Source organism: Oncorhynchus mykiss, chromosome 3, assembly GCF_013265735.2.
Source record: "Oncorhynchus mykiss isolate Arlee chromosome 3, USDA_OmykA_1.1, whole genome shotgun sequence".
NCBI lineage: Eukaryota > Metazoa > Chordata > Actinopteri > Salmoniformes > Salmonidae > Oncorhynchus > Oncorhynchus mykiss.
In genome coordinates, this window is record NC_048567.1 from 75,433,224 (window position 1) to 75,451,067 (window position 17,844).

The 17,844-nt window shown below is 42.0% G+C and overlaps 1 protein-coding gene across 3 annotated transcripts; it reads left to right on the forward strand.

Moving 5' to 3' along the window:
• Positions 1-642: 642 nt before the first annotated feature.
• On the forward strand, positions 643-5,989 carry LOC110520592 (protein mono-ADP-ribosyltransferase PARP15). Of its 3 annotated transcripts, none has more exons than XM_021597985.2 (7): positions 643-778; positions 1,501-1,779; positions 2,083-2,214; positions 2,347-2,511; positions 4,279-4,424; positions 4,546-4,720; positions 4,866-5,989. In XM_021597985.2, the coding sequence occupies exons 2-7, from the start codon at positions 1,512-1,514 to the stop codon at positions 5,153-5,155; spliced, it is 1,176 nt and encodes a 391-aa protein (XP_021453660.2). In that variant the 5' UTR covers positions 643-778; positions 1,501-1,511; the 3' UTR covers positions 5,156-5,989. The 3 variants fall into 3 exon arrangements, with proteins under 3 accessions (XP_021453660.2, XP_021453661.2, XP_036831113.1); XM_021597986.2 differs by having other exon boundaries at positions 2,086-2,214; XM_036975218.1 differs by lacking the exon at positions 2,083-2,214.
• Positions 5,990-17,844: the final 11,855 nt, after the last annotated feature.

Here is a 17,844-nt window from a genome sequence, read left to right on the forward strand (position 1 = left end):
TCACACCCTGACCTAACCAAATAGAGATAAAAAGGCTCTCTAGGGTCAGGGCGTGACAGTGTGACTCATCCTCTATTAAACATCACCTCCACTGATATAACAAGAGTCAGCTCTTATGACCAAATTCTGTCTCGTCTATCAGCTTCAATCTGCCCCTGCGTGTTCCTCTGAATTCAGTTCCTATGTGTCAGTATTGAATGTCAAGAGGCTGCAGTGTAATTCTGTAGATTAGATCACTAAGGAATTTAACAATGATTTGACAGGTGAATTGATTTGCCAGGGTTTACTCTGCTAGATGGTCTTTTGCTATTTTCTCCTTCCTGACTGGGAAGGAAAGAAGGAGTCAAATCCAGAAATGCGATTGAGATTGCATGTAAATTCACAGGAATGGGGGGGGGGTCCACCAGGAGCCTGTCAACATGGACACAAAATTGCCCTTTCTGTGTCAATTCATGTTATTACAATGCCTACAGGTAGTTTTGAACATCCTACTGTATTCATCTGTTGAACACAAACATGGTGAAACGTAATAATGAATCTTAGTTTCACTTCACACGTGTCCCATGTCTTACTCATAACAAAACGTGCATTTCGATAGGCTGCACCCTTACAGGCCCGCACGTGTAATTGGCTATACTTACATAAAGGAAGTACGTTTCTCGCATTTCTGTCAGTAAGCGCTCGTTTGCATCAGCCACATAGCTTGTCAGTACGGAAAGTTGAAACGTATCCACATTTACGTTAACTACCAGATCCTGCTCTGTTAAACATCTTGTTGGTAAGTTTACCTTCCTGTTCTGCAGTGAGATATGGCTGCTCCCGCTCTTTTGAACACCAGCTGGTGTTCGTCTAGTTTACGGGACTCTATTCTTCTCTCATTCCACCTCTCTCACTAAAACGGAAGTGCTTGTACTTTCTCATTCTTCCACAGATACAGCTTATCAACAAAAGTCTATTCCTTTTGTCTTCCGTAGATGTTGTACAGTTTGTAATGGCATGAAATGTTCCTTAAAGAAAATATTCACCCATTTTGAATCATATGATGCAACTCGTCATACCGGCTGTATGTCTGCCTGTTTGAACTCAGATACACATGAAAACATGAAATCATCCTGGGACATCGCTCAGAGATGTACAAAAATGATATAACATTCAACATGGGTGATTATTTCCTTTAAGTGTATTAAAACAGTAATGATATCAAATATACATCAAATATACTGTATGTCTTGAATAGGGAAAGTAAAAACTACTTTAGAGCAGACTACATTACAATGAGTCCAATGATTACATCGGACAACCCTTTCATAGTGCACTCAGGTAATATATTCTGTACAGTATTAGGATCACTTCTCTCGAACTGTTGACTGTTGTTTTATTGTCACTCATCTTTGATAGCTTTTTCAGACAAGATAATGATATGTTTATATAGTTAGTTGAGTAGTTTACAGTATATGTCATACATTTTGTTCCATTCCTTACTGTATGCATCTCTTGTAGACATTTAGACAATGGAATTTCTGAAGTCAAAGCAGACGGAACTGGTCCAGTGGTTATCAACAGACCCTGAGTATATCATTGAAAAGTGTGAGGATATTTTATCAGTTAAACAAGGAAAAGCTGTTTCCAGCCAAGCCACTGCTGCGGAGAAGATTTGCCTTCTTTTGAATGAAATCATGAAAAACGGGGAGGGTGCATGTGAGAAGTTCAATGAGATTCTGCAGAAAGAGAAGGCACGTTATCCAGGCCTTCAACAGCATTTCAGCAAGAACACACAAGGTGAAGTAGCAGTATTACATTAACATTTGTAGTGATTAAAGACATTTAAGCACTTCACAGCGGTTATTAGAAAACATATATTTAAAATGTTTGTCATGTAGCAGACACTTATCCAGAGTGACTTATGGGTGCAATTAGTGTTCAGTGAATCGCTCAAGGGCACATCGGCACATTTTTCACCTAGTAGGCTCAGTGTATTTGTTTTACTATACAGAATATAAAATGCAATGGTCAGGTTTGTCAGGCCAGTGTCATGGCATACAAAAGGTCATCATCTAACAAGGCAATAACCCATTTGTTTAGAAGTGTCATTCAGCACAACGGTTTACGCGGATTGCAACAGCACTGTTGATTCCCGAATAGTTACCAGGAACCGAATTAAAAAGGACTTGATCATACATAAAACCATCCAAGCAGGAGGGGTGAATCCATCTGGTGAGTGCTACTATGAATAAGCTAACATGGTCTAATGATTCTAATGAAGTTGTGTTGCTTACTAACAGACAGACCCATAAGAAGAGCCTGAGACAATTGTATAGTTACTTGGACACAAAATGTATCTTTCAGGAGTGAACCTCAGCCAACCACCCCCAAATGCAAATGTGGTTGCAATCAACAACAGTCATATCACTGCTGACATGATAACGGACTGTGACATCGATGGCAACCTCAATTTGTCTTGGACACAGGCCCCACCTCCAGCCCCAGTCCATCAAGCCTCACAGTGTCCAGGTAAACTATTTAGGCAAGTTTTGTCTTCACAGATCTCAACCTGAGCTGTAGCTGTGTTAGAGAGCAGGGGCCTCATAACTGTTGTGTACATTTTACACTAAATATCTGCATGCACCATTTCTGAAAAGAAAACAAATATTGAGATGTATAAACTGGGCGCATGTCATACATACACATATTTCTTGTTATCAATCACAGCTGTCGTAAACTGTGTGCGGGAACAAGCATTATAACTTTGCCTGAAAAAGGTCCATCCCTCACACAAAACAACCTGTGAACACATTATTAAGTCAATAAAGAAAGAATAATCCTAATGAAACTGGATCAAATGAAGTCATGAATGTGTCTCGATATTGCACTGACAAACAGCTTAGTCTTACCCGTAAACCAATCTGTTGCCATTATACTTCAAAAGGTGAACTTATTTGCAATCGTTTACTTTTGTATGGCTAAAGTTGACAGTTCTTCTCTGCTATTGGCTATAAGTCCTTCCTGAACCAGGAAGAACATCTATTACTAAAGTCAAAGTGAAAGTTAATTACTAGTCAGCCTCTGCCATTTTCTGCCTGCCACATTTAACATTTTACAAGTTGACTGTTAGAATCAACACACTCAAAGTTTGAAGTTTATTCCACATCCTGTACTGAGACATGGCTATTCGTCTAGTAAACTATTTTCCTCTTCTGTGTGCTAGTAGTAAGTTAGTTTCCTCTTGTGCGACTGTAACTAAGAGAAAGTCAAAGAGAGAATTCACCCAAATCACAAAATTACACCTTGGTTTCCTTACTCTGTAAGCAGTTTAAAGACAGTAATCCATGCTTTGGTTTTGTTTGCCTGGCCAAATTCTCTTTTTATCAGTTGTGTGTCAAAACTAATGCAAATCAACATCCTCAATATGAGCATTTTACACGCTTCATGTCCAAGTCATTTTGTTTATTGAACCTTTATTTAACTAGACAAGTCAGATAAGAACATATTCTTATTTACATTGATGGCCTAGGAACAGTGGGTTAACTACTTTTTTCAGGGGCAGAACGACAGATCTTTACCTTGTCAGCTCAGGGATTTAATGTAGCAACCTTTCGGTTACTGGCCCAACCCTCTAACACCTAGGCTACCTGCCGCCCCAGCAGGTAGACTAGTAACCGACAGGTAGCCTAGTAACATTGCTTGAGCGACAGTAACCAAACAATTTTAGACACTTGCTGATGATTTGGACACAAAACGCAAAAATATTGCAATATTGGGGATATTGACTTGCATTGTTTTTGGGACACATGCTAAAAAGAGACTATGGCTCAGTACACAAAACCAAAACATGTTTTTTTTAGTTCTCCGTAATGGAATTTATAGTTACAAATAAGGTGAAACTCATTGACTGGCTTCAAGTAGATCCATCCTTCAATCTTCAACGTCTGCATTGTAAAGGCATTATCAAAGACAGGGAGTATCAAAGCCTTATGAGTGTCCCAGAGCCGGAGAATAAAGTCATCAAACTGCTTGATAAGATCATTGGCAAATAGGAAAAAAATGAATCTCAATTTCCTTGATACTCTCAAAGAAAGTAATGTGCATGAAATCTATCTACAACTTCAGCAGTGGATTACCACCTTAGACTTACCAGGTACTGTGATCTTACATATTTCTTGACATGGAAAGTGTCTCTGTACTCAGAGCTTTACATGGAAAGTGGAAATGGGTGTGGTGTAAAGGCATATTTAAAAATCCTCCTGATCTTCAGGACTGATCTTCTATTGTTATCTCCAGCTCAACAGGATAACCTCCCTCAGCAGTGGGATACCAGGCCAGCCACCACTTCTGTCCGGCTCTACCCTATCCATTCAGGAAGCCCAGAGTATGATGAAGTCCTGAGCCTGTTCCGGGCTACTTGTCCAGACAATACAATTATTAAGGTACCTCTTTTCCTAAAGATACTTTCTGAGTAGTTATAACTGTAACTGTGCAGCTGTATGTAAATCAGGTTATTGAATGTCTTACCAATTACTGTAATGTGTTTTCTTCTCCTTCCCTTAGATTGAAAGGGTCCAGAACACAAACCTGTGGAATAGCTTCCAGATCAAGAAACAAGAAATGGAGGACAGAAATGATGGCATGATCAATGAGAGACGTCTTTTCCATGCAACCAGCTACACAACCATAGAACACATCAACAACAACGGGTTCAATCGGAGCTACGCTGGACAAAATGGTAAGATATGCTAAAGAAATAACTTCAAAAAAGGAAAGTCTTGCCTCAAGTTGAACTGTATATAACATCTCAAGAATCCTTATATTGAACTGGTTTCTCTCTTCTATGTTAATAGTGTCATAACTGTGTCATAATCTTTCTGCAGATGCACTGTATGGAAATGGCACCTACTTTGCAGTCAATGCCAGCTACTCTGCTGCTGATGAATTCTCCAAGCCAGATGGCGAAGGGAGGAAGTTGATGTACTTGTGTTGTGTTCTGACTGGACACTTCACAAAGGGAGAACGAGGGATGATAGAACCTCCATTTAGAGGCGGTTCAGAGATTCGGCGCTACGATAGTACGACAAACGACACAGATAATCCAACAGAGTTCGTAGTCTTCCGCGACTGTCAGGCATATCCACAGTACTTGATCACTTTCTTAAGGGTCTAGAGCAACATGGTAGCTTTTGGGAACTTCAAGTCAGTAAATGTCAGTCACCAGACTCACCACCCCTTGCTACGTAGTAGAGATATTAGTTTTTTAAATAGCAGTTGTGATGGGGTTTAGTACTGCTCAACTAACATATCTTTGTTTGCCAGTGTTTTTTCCACGACACATATTAGTCCTTCCATTAAACATCCTAGATTTGAAGGGAAAAGAAATGTGTAAAACCATCATTGTTATGACTCATATTTCGATTAAATAAGAAAAACACATAACTAAGTTGTGTTTTGTGTGATCGTGTATAATACGTAAATGTGACCCAAACACAGATTCCATTGCGAAAGTTGCATTGTTACTGTATCGGTTTCAAACCCTGCAAGACAAACAATTCCAGGAAGATGAAGCTATCATTTGATATAAACATGTTAGACCACCACAACATCATTCATTCCCTCAGGGAGGTACATCCTGTAGCCTGATCTGATCCCACTGTATTACACATAGCTCTACTGCACATTATTCATGAAAACAGAAGAAAGAACGAGTCACTGTTATTTTACTGTTTCTCTTTAATTATTTGTTATTTTTCTATGTTTTTCTTTTTTACTTCAGTTTAATTTATTAAATACTTTATTAACACTTATTTTTCTTAAAACTGCATTGTTTAAGGGCTTGTAAGTAAGCATTTCACTGTAAGGTCTACTACACCTGTTGTATTCGGTGGATGTGACAAATAACATTTGATTTAGTTTGATTTGTATTGCACCTATATGGATGTATGCACATTATTCATGAAAACAGAAGTAAGAAAGAAATAAAGAAATAAAGCAGGAGACTTTTGACTATACATGTTTTCTTCATATAATGGTTAAATATAGATGCTTACTGTCAATGTCAGCTTACAAAGGCTCAAGGTTTGGTCCCTCAGATACTACCATCCATGTATACCTTGGAGATGAAGTGATTACATGCTTAATTAGCTGTGTTGAATGACTACAGAACCACATTGGCTCACACATCAACAGCTCATTCTTTTACAAAGCCAAATATGGTACAGCTAGGCAGCTGCTATAGATCCTGACCATGAGTTGTTTTATCTGTACTGGCAAACCCTGCATTTTTTTAAATAGTTGATTTCGCTGTAGTAAGGTGAATTAAATAGAAACAACACTGATATTAGTCCGTTAAAATACAACTTGAGCTCTTTTTGTGGTGTGTATGGTTTTAAACCACTAGAGGTCGATAGAGTCAAAGGTCTGCTTTGTATTTCATAAACAAAACAAAAAAGGTTAGACATTCATAAGATCTTGTTGTTAAAAGCGTTTTTTAATTGCGATCGAAACAAACACTGATAGTGTGGACACATCCTTTCAATGACCGATGATGAACCTTGAATAATGACCCTATAATTAGAAAATGTACTGTGTGAAATAACTGTCCTGATGCTCAGCGTCTCTAAAACATGACACCCATGGTCAACACTGCACATAGTCATTATTCAATAGTAACTCCAAGTGAATAAGATTAGGTAGTTACCTACAGCTTTTACTTCTATTTTGAAATAAATCAATGGACACAGAGGAATTATTGGACAGTCGGTAAAACCTTGTCTCTGTGTAATTTCCTAGTAATTCTCTAGTTTAAAGCCTATATGTGTGATATTAAATAAAAGGGATTTTTTTATTTATTTCACCTTTATTTAATTAACCAGGTAGGCTAGTTGAGAACAAGTTCTCATTTGCAACTGCGACTTGGCCAAGATAAAGCATAGCAATTCGACATATACAACAACACAGAGTTACACATGGAATCAACAAAACATACAGTCAATAATACAGTAGAACAAAAGAAAACAAAAAGTCTACATTCAGTGAGTGCAAATAAGGTAAGTTAAATAAATAAATAGGCCATGGTGGCGAAGTAATTACAATATAGCAATTAAACACTGGAATGGTAGATCGGCAGAAGATGAATGTGCAAGTAGAGATACTGGGGTGCAAAGGAACAAGATAAATAAATAAATACAGTATGGGGAGGAGGTAGGTAGATACAGTGCCTTGCGAAAGTATTCGGCCCCCTTGAACTTTGCGACCTTTTGCCACATTTCAGGCTTCAAACATAAAGATATAAAACTGTATTTTTTTGTGAAGAATCAACAACAAGTGGGACACAATCATGAAGTGGAACGACATTTATTGGATATTTCAAACTTTTTTAACAAATCAAAAACTGAAAAATTGGGCGTGCAAAATTATTCAGCCCCCTTAAGTTAATACTTTGTAGCGCCACCTTTTGCTGCGATTACGGCTGTAAGTCGCTTGGGGTATATCTCTATCAGTTTTGCACATCGAGAGAATGAAATGTTTTCCCATTCCTACTTGCAAAACAGCTCGAGCTCAGTGAGGTTGGATGGAGAGCATTTGTGAACAGCAGTTTTCAGTTCTTTCCACAGCTTCTCAATTGGATTCAGGTCTGGACTTTGACTTGGCCATTCTAACACCTGGATATGTTTATTTTTGAACCATACCATTGTAGATTTTGCTTTATGTTTTGGATCATTGTCTTGTTGGAAGACAAATCTCCGTCCCAGTCTCAGGTCTTTTGCAGACTCCATCAGGTTTTCTTCCAGAATGGTCCTGTATTTGGCTCCATCCATCTTCCCATCAATTTTAACCATCTTCCCTGTCCCTGCTGAAGAAAAGCAGGCCCAAACCATGATGCTGCCACCACCATGTTTGACAGTGGGGATGGTGTGTTCAGCTGTGTTGCTTTTACGCCAAACATAACGTTTTGCATTGTTGCCAAAAAGTTCAATTTTGTTTTCATCTGACCAGAGCATCTTCTTCCACATGTTTGGTGTGTCTCCCAGGTGGCTTGTGGCAAACTTTAAACGACACTTTTTATGGATATCTTTAAGAAATGGCTTTCTTCTTGCCACTCTTCCATAAAGGCCAGATTTGTGCAATATACGACTGATTGTTGTCCTATGGACAGAGTCTCCCACCTCAGCTGTAGATCTCTGCAGTTCATCCAGAGTGATCATGGGCCTCTTGGCTGCATATCTGATCAGTCTTCTCCTTGTATGAGCTGAAAGTTTAGAGGGACGGCCAAGTCTTGGTAGATTTGCAGTGGTCTGATACTCCTTCCATTTCAATATCATCGCTTGCACAGTGCTCCTTGGGATGTTTAAAGCTAGGGAAATATTTTTGTATCCAAATCCGGCTTTAAACTTCTTCACAACAGTATCTCGGACCTGCCTGGTGTGTTCCTTGTTCTTCATGATGCTCTCTGCGCTTTTAACGGACCTCTGAGACTATCACAGTGCAGGTGCATTTATACGGAGACTTGATTACACACAGGTGGATTGTATTTATCATCATTAGTCATTTAGGTCAACATTGGATCATTCAGAGATCCTCACTGAACTTCTGGAGAGAGTTTGCTGCACTGAAAGTAAAGGGGCTGAATAATTTTGCACGCCCAATTTTTCAGTTTTTGATTTGTTAAAAAAGTTTGAAATATCCAATAAATGTCGTTCCACTTCATGATTGTGTCCCACTTGTTGTTGATTCTTCACAAAAAAATACAGTTTTATATCTTCATGTTTGAAGCCTGAAATGTGGCAAAAGGTCGCAAAGTTCAAGGGGGCCGAATACTTTCGCAAGGCACTGTAGATGGGCTGTTTACAGATGGGCTATGTACAGGTACAGTGATCTGTGAGCTGCTCTGACAGCTGGTGCCTAAAGCTAGTGAGGTAGATGTGAGTCTCCAGGTTCAGAGATTTTTGCAGTTCGTTCCATTCATGGGCAGAAGAGAACTGGAAGGAAAGACGGCCAAAGGAGGAATTGGCTTTGGGGGTGATCAGTGAGATATACCTGCTGGAGAACGTGCTACGAGTGGGTGCTGCTATGGTGACCAGTGAGCTGAGATAAGGTAAGGCTTTACCTAGCAGAGACTTGTAGGTAACCTGTAGCCAGTGGGTTTGGCGACGAGTATTAAGCGAGGGCCAACCAACGAGAGCCTACAGGTCGCAATGGTGGGTAGTGTATGGGGCTTTGGTGACAAAACGGACGGCACTGTGATAGACTGCATCTAGTTTGTTGAGTAGAGTGTTGGAGGCTATTATATAGATGACATCACAGAAGTCGAGGATCGGTAGGATGGTCAGTTTTACGAGGGTATGTTTGGCAGCATGAGTGAAGGATGCTTTGTTGCGATATAGGAAGCCGATTCTAGATTTCATTTTGGATTTGTAACGATCGTCGTAGGTGGAAGAAGGAGAGGACCAAGGTGCAGCGTGGTACGTGTTCATGATCTTCTAATTCCACTGAACACTAGAACCAAAATAACAAAACGGAACAAACGAAACAGTCCTGTCTGGTACAGCGACAGAGACAGAAAACAACTAACCACAAATCATAGTGGGAAAACAGGCTGCCTAAGTATGGTTCTCAATCAGAGACAACGATTGACAGCTGCCTCTGATTGGGAACCATACCAGGCCAAACACAGAAATACAAATCCTAGACTACAAAACATAGAATGCCCACCCCAACTCACGCCCTGACCAACCTAAAACAGAGACATAAAAAAGAAACTAAGGTCAGGACGTGACAGGATTGGAGATGCTTAATGTGAGTCTGGAAGGAGAGTTTACAGTCTAACCAGACACCCAGGTATTTGTAGTTGTCCACATATTCTATGTCAGAGCCGTCCAGAGTAGTGATGCTGGACGGGCGAGCAGGTGCGGGCAGTGATCGATTGAATAGCATGCATTTAGTTTTACTTGTGTTTAAGAGCAGTTGAAGGCCACGGAAGGAGAGTTGTATGGCATTGAAGCTTGTCTGGAGGTTAGTTAACACAGTGTCCAAAGAGGGGACAGAAGTATACAGAATGGTGTCGTCTGCGTAGAGGTGGATCAGAGAATAACCAGTAGAAAGAGCAAAATCATTGATATATAGAGAAAAGAGAGTCGGCCCGAGAATTGAACCCTGTGGCACACCCATAGAGACTGCCAGAGGTCCGGACAACAGGCCCTCCGATTTGAACTCTATCAGAGAAGTAGTTGGTAAACCAGACGAGGCAATCATTTGAGAAACCACGGCTGTCGAGTCTGCCAATAAGAATGTTGTGATTGACAGAGTTGAAATCCTTGGCCAGGTCGATGAATACGGCTGCACAGTAATCTTATCGATGGCGGTTATGATGTCGTTTAGAACCTTGAGCGTGGCTGAGGTGCACCCATGACCAGCTCTGAAACCAGATTGCATAGCGGAGAAGGTACGGTGGGATTCGAAATGGTCGGTAATCTGTTTGTTAACTTGGCTTTCGAAGAAAGACAGGGTAGGATAGATATAGGTCTGTAGCAGTTTGGGTCTAGAGTGTCAACCCCTTTGAAGAGGGGGATGACCGCGGCAGCTTTCAAATCTTTGGGAATCTCAAACTATACGAAAGAGAGGTTGAACAGGCTAGTAATTGGGGTTGCAACAATTTCGGCAGATCATTTTAGAAAGAGAGGGTCCAGATTGTCTAGCCCGGCTGATTTGCATGGGTCCAGATTATCCTGCTCTTTCAGAACATCAGCTATCTGGATTTGGGTGAGGGAGAAATGGTGGGGGCTTTGGCGGGTTGCTGTGGAGGGTGCCGGGCAGTTGACCGAGGTAGGGGTAGCCAAGTGGAAAGCATGGCCAGCCGTAGAGAAATGCTTATTGAAATTCTCAATTATAGTGGATTTATCAGTGGTGACAGTGTTTCCTAGCCTCAGAGCAGTGGGCAGCTGGGAGGAGGTGCTCTTATTCTCTATGGACTTTACAGTGTTCCAGAACGTTTTTGAGTTAGTACTACAGGATGCAAATTTCTGTTTGAAAAAGCTAGCCTTAGCTTTTCTAACTGCCTGTGTATATTTGTTCCTAACTTCCCTGAAAAGTAGCATATCACGGGGGCTATTCGATGCTAATGCAGAACGCCACAGGATGTTTTTGTGCTGGTCAAGGGCAGACAGGTCTGGAGTGAACCAAGGACTATATCTATTCCTAGTTCTACATTTTTTGAGAGGGCATGCTTATTTAAGATGGTGAGGAAGACACTTTTAAAGAATAGCCAGGCATCATCTACTGACAGGATGAGGTCAATGTCATTCTAGGATACCCCGGCCAGGTCGATTAGAAAGGCTTGCTCGCAGAAGTGTTTAAGAGAGCGTTTGACAGTGATGAGGGGTGGTCGTTTGATTGCAGACCCATTACGGATGCAGGCAATGAGGCAGTGATCGCTGAGATCCTGATTGAAAACAGCATAGGTGTATTTGGAGGGCGAGTTAGTTAGGATGACATCTATGAGGGTGCCCGTGTTTACTGATTTGGGGTTGTACCTGGTAGGTTGATTGATAATTTGTGTGAGATTGAGGGCATCTAGCTTGGATTGCAGGATGGCCGTGGTGTTAAGCACGTCCCAGTTTAGGTCAGTTTAGGTCACCTGGTAGCACGATCTCAGAAAATAGATGGGGGGCAATCAATTCACATATGGTATCGAGGGCACAGTTGAGGGCAGAGGGAGGTCTATAGCAAGCAGCAACAGTGAGAGACTTGTTTCTGGAAATTTTTAGAAGTAGAAGCTCGAATTGTTTGGGTACAGACTTGGATAGTAATACAGAACTCTGCAGGCTATCTTTGCAGTAGATTGCAACACCGCCCCCTTTGGCAGTTCTATCTTGGCGGAAAATGTTATAGTTTGCGATGGAGATTTCCGAGTTTTTGGTGGTTTTCCTAAGCCAGTACTGCAGTGAGAGCAGTGAGATAAACAAACTTAGGGAATAGGCTTCTAATGTTAACATGCATGAAACCAAGGCTTTTACGGTTGCAGATGTCAACAAATGAGAGCACCTGGGGAGTGGGAGGGGAGCTAGGCACTGCAGGACCTGAATTAACCTCCACATTACCAGAGGAACAGAGGAGAAGTAGGATAAGGGTATGGCTAAAGGCTATACGAACTGGCCGTCTAGTACGTTCGGAACAGAGAGTAAAAGGAGCAGGTTTCTGGGCGAGATAGCATAGATTCAATGCATAGTGTACAGACAAAGGTAAGGTAGGATGTGAGTACATTGGAGGTAAACCTAGGCATTGAGTAATGATGAGAGAGATATAGTCTCTAGAGATGTTTAAACCAAGTGATGTCATCGCATATGTAGGAGGTGGAACAACATGGTTGGTTAAGGCATATTGAGCAGGGCTAGAGGCTCTACAGTGAAATAAGACAGTAATCACTAACCAGGACAGTAATGGACGAGGCATATTGACATTAGAAAGAGGCATGTGTAGCCAAGTGAACATATGGGTCCAGTGAATGGTTGGGCTGACTGGGAACACGGCGATTCAGACAGTTAAGCAGGCCGATGCTAACAAGCTAACAGTTAGTTGGCCGGGGCTAAACAAGCTAGCAGATAATAGACCGGGGCAAGCTAGCAGTTAGCAGACCGGGTTAGCAAGCAAGCAGTTAGCAGGGGCTAGCAAGTTAGCCTTTGGGGGACGTCGCATTGGGGGTAAGGTTGTTTTTGCCTCTTCATGTGGTGACGTCGATAGACCAGTCGTGGAATTAGTAGGGTTCCAAGTAGCTCTGGGTAGCTAGCAGGCCTAGCTGGATAGCAAAATGGGCCTTCAGCGGGTGTCGCGCCTGAGGGGCCTGTTGGAGTCCTAGGGCAGATTATGTCGGTATTCCAGTCGTAGAGGATCGGCGGGGATCCGTGCCCCGTAACGGCAGTAGAAGGTGTCCAGAGTAGTAGCCCAGGAGTAGGCTTCGGTGGTAGCACAGGAGCCCTGGCTGGGCTAGCTTCAGGCTAATTGGTGCTTGCTCTGGGATGGAAACGCTAGCCAGGAGTAGTCACCCGGGATTGCGGTTAGCTAGTTGCGAAGATTCAGATGAAAATGTTCAGTTTGCATTAGGAATCCGGGGATATGGGGGGATTCCATAGTAGATCTATTTGTTGTTCGAACTGGTGAGAGCTTTCCGAGCTAAACATTAGCTGATGACCGCTAGCAATGGTTTGCTGACTGATAGCTGGTGGTTAGCTGGCTAGCTTCAGTTGAGGGATTCCAGATCCGAAGTAAATATAAATACTATTGAGAAAAAAAAACAGATCCACGCCACATTGGGTGAGGCGGGTTACAGGAGAGTATTTAGAAGTTGAGGTTTAGCAAAATAATATAAAGATATGCGAAGAAAAATATGTAAAACAATATGTACAAGGGACACGACAGGACAAAGACATCTGACTGCTACGCCATCTTGGATTTCTTTCTTATATGTAAGGGATGAATGCAGACGCTCTGTACATTATCTGGAAATGATGGACGATGTGGTAGGGATGACACGCTGCCTAGTATAAAGCCTATGTGTGTGTTATTTATTGTGTGACTCATCCTCTATTAAACATCACCTCCACTGATATGACAGGAGTCAGCTCTTATGACCAAATTCTGTCTCGTCTTTCAGCTTCAAGTCTGTCCCTGCGTGTTTGTCTGAATTCAAGAGGGAATTCAGTTCTTCCGTGTCAGTATTGTCAAGGGGCCGCAGTGTCATACAGTCGATTAGATCTCTAAGGAAGTTAACAGCGATTTTACAGGTGAATGGATTTACCAGAGTTTACTCCGCAATTTGGTCTTTTGCTATTTTCTCATTCCTGACTGGGAAGGAAAGAAGGAGTCAAATCCAGGATAGTGTGATTGAGATTGCATGTAAGTTCACAGGCAGTACATTAGAGTAGGTCTACATGCAGTACTCAACAGTAGACCAGTAGGCAGTACAGGACATTAGTCCTATAGGCAGTACTCAACAGTAGGCCTACAGGCAGTACAGGACAGTTGGTCTACAGGCAGTACAGGACAATAGGTCTACAGGCAGTACAGGACAATAGGCCTACAGGCAGTACAGGACAATAGGCCTACAGGCAGTACAGGAATCTAGGCCTACAGGACAATAGGCCTACAGGCAGTACTCAACATTAGGCCTACAGGCAGTACAGGACAGTTGGCCTACAGGCTGTACAGGACAATAGGCCTACATGCAGAACAGGACAGTAGGCCTCCAGGCAGTACAGGACAATAGGCATACATGCAGAACAGGACAGTAGACCTACAGGCAGAACAGGACAGTAGGTCCTACAGGCAGTACAATACAGTACAGTAGACCTACAGGCGGTACAAAACAGTAGGCCTACAGGCAGTAGAAGACAGTAGGCCAACATGCATTACAATACAGTAGGTCTACAGGCAGTACAGGACACTAGGTCAACAGGCAGCACAGGACAACAGGCCTACATGCAGTACAGGACAGTAGGCATACAGGCAGTACTCGACAGAAGGTCTACAGGCAGAACAGGACAGTAGATCTACAGGCAGTACAATACAGTACAGTAGGTCTAAAGGCAGTACAATACAGTAGGCATACATGCAGTACAATACAGTAGGTCTACAGGCAGTACAATACAGTACAGCAGGTCTAAAGGCAGTACAATACAGTAGGCATACATGCAGTACAATACAGTAGGTCTACAGGCAGTAAATTACACTATGCCTACAGGAAGTAGAAGACAGTGGGCCTACAGGCAGTACAGTACAGTAGGCCTGCAGGCAGTACGGGAGAGAACAGTATGTCTACAGGCAGTACAGTACAGTAGGTCTACATGCAGTACAGGACAGTAGGCCTGCAGGTATTACTGGACAGTAGGCCTACAGGCAGTACAATACAGTAGATCTACAAGCAGTACAGGACAGTAGGCCTACAGGCAGTACAGGACAGTAGATCTACAGGCAGTATAATGCACCACAGTAGGCCTACAGGCAGACAGGACAGTAGGCCTACAGGTAATACTTGACATTAGGCCTACAGGCAGTACAATAAAGTAGGTCTACAGACAGTACTCGACAGTAGGTCTAAAGGCAGTACAATACACTACATTAGGTCTACAGGCAGTATAGGATAATAGGCCTACACGCAGTACAATACAGTAGTCCTACAGGCAGAAGAGGACAGTAGGCCAACAGACAGTACAGTACAGTAGGCCTACAGGCAGTACAGTACAGTACTGTAGGACCTACAGGCAGTACGGTAGAGTACAGTAGGCCTACAGGCAGTGCAATACAGTAGGTCTACATTCGGTCCGCCATTACAGGTGTGAGGAGTGTCAGAACAGAAATGACAAGATTATTTTGTAATGAAGTTATTCCATCAAATGGCTGTTTTATGCAATAGAATAAGGGGTTATTAGAACGCTCGTCTGTGCGTGTTCTACTGAGGATGGGCCTCTGGAAGATTTACGATGTCTTTGGTTGATACCGCATTCCAGAGCATGAGTTAATGTTTCTGTTCTATAAGGTACCAGGGAGAGATGACTCCAGAGCCAGACCCTGAACTACTGTCTGCTGTGAATTATAAGTATTATAAGTAAATATACAGGGGCATAGTGACATCATATGCCTGGTATTTGTATTTGTATTTGCTATTAAAGATCCACTTGGGAGCAGCTACTCTTCCTGGGGTTCATCAACATTAAGGCAGCTTATATACAATTTTAAACATTACATAACATTCCATAACACTTAACCCAATACATTTAGTGTGATCCCTCAGGCCACTACTCCACTAAATACGTATTTACAATACAACATCCATGTGTGTGTGTGTAGAGTGTGTGTCTTAGTATGTGTACGTGTGTCTGTGCTTGCGTGTGTGTCTCTTCACAGTCCTTGTATTTAAATCTGATTCTACTGCTTGCATCAATTACCTGATGTAGTACTGTGAGCCTCCCATAGTCTGTTCTTGACATGGGGATTGTGATGAGAACTTTGGTGGCATGTCTTGTGGGGTGGACATGGGTGTCTGAGCTGTGTGCTAGTAGTTTAAACAGACAGTTCGGTGCATTCAGCAAGTCAACACTTCTTGCAAAAACAAGTAGTGATGAAGTCAACCTCTCCTCCACTTTGAGCCATGAGAGATGTACATACATATTATAAATGTTAGCTCTGAGTGTACTGTAAAGTGCCTTGCAAAAGTATTCAACCCTTTTGGCGTTTTTAAATGGATTTTTATTTGGATTTCATGTAATCGACACAAATAGTCCAAATTGGAAGTGAAATGAAAAAATTACTTGTTTCAAAAAAATTCCACAAAATATAAAACGGATAAGTGGTGAGTGCGTATGTATTCACCCCCTTTGCTATGAAGACCCTAAATAAGATCTTGTGCAACCAATTACCTTCAGAGGTCACATCATTAATTAAATAAAGTCCACCTGTGTGCAATCTAAGTGTCACATGATCTGTCACATGACCTCAGTATATATACACCTATTCTGAAAGGCCCCAGAGTCTGCAACACCACTAAGCAAGGGGCACCACCAAGCAAGCGGTACCATGATGACCAAGGAGCTCTCCAAACAGGTCAGGGACAAAGTTGTGGAGAAGTACAGATTGAGATATAAAAAAATATCAGAAACTTTGAACATCCCACAGAGCACCATTAAATCCATTATTAAAAAATTGAAAGAATATGGAACCACAACAAACCTGCCAAGAGAGGGCCACCCACCAAAACTCACGGATCAGGCAAGGAGGGCATTAATCAGAGAGGCAACCAAGAGACCAAAGATAACCCTGAAGGAGCTGCAAAGCTCCACAGCGGAAATTGGAGTATCTGTCCATAGGACCACTTTAAGCCGTACACTCCAGGGAGCTGGGCATTACGGAAGAGTAGCCAGAAAAAAATAGGCAAAAATAAACACATTTGGTGTTCGCCAAAAGGCATGTGGGAGACTCCCCAAACATATGAAAGAATATACTCTGGTCAGATGAGACTAAAATTAAGCATTTTGGACATCAAGGAAAACGCAATGTCTGGCGCAAACCCAACACCTCTCACCACCTGAGAACACCATCCCCACAGTGAAGCATGGTGGTGGCAGAATCATGCTGTGGGGATGTTTTTCATCGGCAGAATTTAAGGAATAGATGGCTCTAAATACAGGGAAATTCTTGAGGGAAACCTGTTTCAGTCTTCCAGAGATTTGAGACCTGGACGGAGGTTCACCTTCTAGCAGGACAATGACCCTATGCATACTGCTAAAGCAACACTCGAGTGGTTAAGTGGAAACATTTAAATGTATTGGTATGGCCTAATCAAAGCCCAGACCTCAATCCAATTGAGAATCTGTGGTATGACTAAAAGATCGCTGTACACCAGTGGAACCCATCCAACTTGAAGGAGCTGGAACAGTTGTGCCTTGAAGAATGGTAAAAAGTCCCAGTGGCTAGATGTGCCAAGATTATAGAAACATACCCCAAGAGACTGGCAGCTATAATTGCTGCAAAAGGTGGCTCTACAAAGTATTGACTTTGGGGGGTGAATAGTTATGCACGCTCAAGTTTTCTGTTTTTCTGTCTTATTTCTTGTTCGTTTCACACCAAAAACATATTTTGCATCTTCAAAGTGGTAGGCATGTTGTGTAAATAAAATGATTCAAACCATCCAAAAATCAATTTTAATTCCAGTTTGTAAAGCAACAAAATAGGAAAAATGCCATGGGGTTGAATACTTTTGCAAGCCACTGTATATTTAAAGTCCAGCCATGCTGCCCTGTTCTGAGCCAATTGTAATTTTCCGAGGTCCCTCTTAGCACCTGACCACACGACTGAACAGTAGTCCAGGTG